At 36.5% G+C, this 3457-nt stretch overlaps 1 protein-coding gene across 1 annotated transcript; it reads left to right on the forward strand.

Annotated features, from left to right (window-relative positions):
* Positions 1 to 2319: 2319 nt before the first annotated feature.
* On the forward strand, positions 2320 to 2991 carry LOC109215818. The gene is made up of 2 exons (XM_019379930.1): positions 2320 to 2448; positions 2545 to 2991. The coding sequence occupies exons 1-2, from the start codon at positions 2320 to 2322 to the stop codon at positions 2989 to 2991; spliced, it is 576 nt and encodes a 191-aa protein (XP_019235475.1).
* The last annotated feature ends 466 nt before the right edge of the window (positions 2992 to 3457 follow it).

Here is a 3457-nt window from a genome sequence, read left to right on the forward strand (position 1 = left end):
GGAAACAAGTGGAGGATCTGAAAGAGAGACTTCTCAACGAGCAAATGTCAGCGAATGCTTGAATGGATTTAGTCCTCCAAACCCTTGCCTCTGCCTCCAAGCATTCTCTTTCCAGTGCTCCCTAAATAGTGTCCCATCAGTGTCAAGTCTATGATCTAGTTTTTGGTCAAGTCCCTCAGTGTCAGTTCTTGTGATGATGTTTTGTGGTATTTTTTTTGCTGTTCTAAATTGTGGATGATGGTAGTAACATTGACTCTGCTCCTGTTGAAAAATCCATATTATGTTAATGCAAGTTTTTCCCTTTTGTTGTTTATACCTTGCTTTTATGCTCTGTTTTTAGTCATGATTGTGTGCAGATAAGTGGAATGAGTTAACTTAAAGCTAGAATTCTTTATTGCTTAAAAGCATGTTACTAATATTTTTATGATGCCAAAAGGGGGAAAAATAATTCAGGGGGAACAAGATGGGGAACAGAATCAGGGGGAATACAGGAAATGTTGGTTCTTAGGGGGAACTTGAATTAATAAGTTTGTCATCATCAAAAGGGGGGAAATTGATAGGTTATATGTGTATCCCTGTTATGTTTTGAGGATCTAACAAACTTACTGTAAAGAACCAGATAAGGAACCAGATACACTTCTTCAGGACCTTAAAATATCAACATGTCTCCAGCTGGGACACAGTTCAACTCATTAGAGTCAAATGAGCAACAGAGGGAATAGGTCACTACCAGCTCACGAGATAACTGTACGAAGTCAACTCTCCAAGTGGAAAAGTTGCTGCCTGCACACGCTACAGTACAGGGACAGTGCATCAGTCAACTTTCTGAGGAAGGGTTTTTACCTTCCTTGCTTACATCATTGTAAGTGATGTCACACATGTATTATTAACATCAAGGAAGGTAAAACAACTCACTTGAACACTTAGGGAATTTACTCAAGCACTCTCACGTGATTGATCATCCAGCAAGCAATTCTCAAGTGCATCAAGAACAGAGAACAACACGACTACTGACCAGTTCCCATATCAAGTTATTGTATGTCTTTAGTTGAGCTTTAACTTTGTAATAGTTCTTCAAGTGTAAGTCCTACTTAGCTTGTTTAGAAGTATTCTGTTGGAAACCCTTTGTAAATCTTAAACCCTTGTGTTTGAGTCTTGGCTAGAGTTAGTCGAGTTGTAAGTCTTTGTAATAGAGTTATTACAAAGTGGCTTGTAATAGAGTATTACAAGTTAGTGATGGATTAAGAGGTTAATTCCTAGGTTGCATAGGTTGTAATCTAAAAGTAGCTCAGTAGTGAAGGCGAAATCCTACAAGGGTAGGTCGTGATTTTTAATCCCGTTGAGCTGGGAATTTTCCACGTAAAATTACTCTTGTCATTTATTTACTGCAGTGTGCGTGTGTTCTGTTGAACCTGATAGAGAACCTAGTTCTCTATAGAGTTTGGTGGACCCTATTCTATCAAAAACTTTTAAATCAAAAGTTTGAACTCTTTTGGGAACTATCACATATAATTTTGATGTCTATCGAATTATTAAGTTCTTTATAAGAAGAATTCGTTCAATTTTAGATTAATACGACCAATGTGGAGTGTTGATGTTATAATTTTCAAAATTCTTGTTTGTTTTGCTACGGTTAACTTATAATAAGGAATTCACATATTTTATACGATAGAGTTTCTTCTTTTATTGAGTTAGGTAAATATGATCGATATTACTAATTTTTTACACTCTAAACACATCAATCTACTTGTGCAATGTTTAAAATTTACTCCCTCCGGTCCAAAATAAGTAATTTTTTAGATATTTTCACAAAGATTAAGAAATCCACCTTCTATGAGGAGATGCATTTTGCAATGGGAGAGATTCCTTTCAAGTACCTTGGTGTCCCCTTATCTTCAAAAAAAATAACAGTTCAACAATGTATGCCCCCTGATGGAGAGAATGATTGCAAGGATCAGATGTTGGACTACAAAATTCCTAGCATATAGTGGTAGAGTTCAGCTTATTAAGAGTGTTCTTTTTGAGATCCAAACTTATTGGTCGCAGATCTTTCTGATTCCAAAGAAGGTGCTGCAGCTAATAACAAGTGTCTGCAGAACATTTTTGTGGACTGGACAATATGCAGCATCAAGAAGAGCCCTTGTCGCATGGGAGAGACTATGTATGCCAAGATCAGCAGGCGGCTTGAACATAATCGAATTTCAAACATGGAATAAAGCTACCACAACAAAATTGCTTTGGGCTATCACTACAAAGAAAGACACTCTCTAGGTGCAATGGATTCACAGCTTCTATATTAAGGGTAGAAACATCAATACTATGGAGACACCTAGACAAGCATGTTGGCTTATTAGGAAAATCTTTGATTCAAGGAAGTGGTATGGGGGAAATGACTTGTGTGAAGATCTACAACAACTCACTAATGCTGGCAAGTTCATGATCAAGAAGGCATATAAACACTTGCTTCCCCAATATCCTAAAGCTATATGGAGAAACCTTAATTTGATTCCATGTTCTGTACCAAAGTACCAATTTATTCTCTAGCTGGCACTTCAAAGGAGACTTAGTACAGCAGACAGAATGGCTAAATGGGGAATTCAAGTCCCTATGAACTGTGTACTATGCAATGCTGATACTGAAGAAACTCACACTCACTTGTTCTTTGAATGTGATTACTCCAGAAAAATGTGGAGCTCTTTCTTACGATGGATAGGAGACAACAGGCAAGTAGGGACCTGGGAAGAGGAGATTGAGAGATTAACAACCAAGCAATGCAACAGCAGAGCACATGCAGAGGTGCTAGGATGGCTATTAGCTGCTACTGTCTACCATGTTTGGAATGAACGCAATGCGAGAAGATTTCAAGAACAGCAGCAGGAATGTGCATCAAGACTAAGAGAGATTACCATTCAATTACATAGGAAAGGACAATTTAGAAGCAATTGGAATAGATTACTTGATAGTTTGAACTCATACCCAAGTCTAGTATAGACTAGTAGTTTAGTAGATATATTGAGGGGAGGAGTAACTGTACTAGCGTAAAATTTAGGACTAGTTCTAGAGTAAAAAAGAACTAGTGGATGTATATATCATACTTGGTTGAATAAAATTTTATTGTTTGACCAACAAAAAAATATTAATTAGCAATGAAATTGACCATGTTAACCTTTACTATCTCTCTGCACATAACACTCCTAACACATACTCCAACACTATTTACTCCAAAGGCAGTGTAGGAAAATAATTAATTCATTCTTGAAATCTGAAAAAATCACTTATTTTGGACCACAAAAAAAGGCCAAAAAATCACTTATTTTGGACAGGAGGGAGTAGTGTTCATTGATATGGTAACTCGCATTTCCCCTAAAAAAAAAAAAAAAAAAAAAAAAAAACTCGCATTAATAGTTCCATTAAAAGAATAGGTTGTGTACTTTCTCTAAAATAGTTCCATGAAATT

Source organism: Nicotiana attenuata, unplaced genomic scaffold (assembly GCF_001879085.1).
Source record: "Nicotiana attenuata strain UT unplaced genomic scaffold, NIATTr2, whole genome shotgun sequence".
Lineage (NCBI taxonomy): Eukaryota > Viridiplantae > Streptophyta > Magnoliopsida > Solanales > Solanaceae > Nicotiana > Nicotiana attenuata.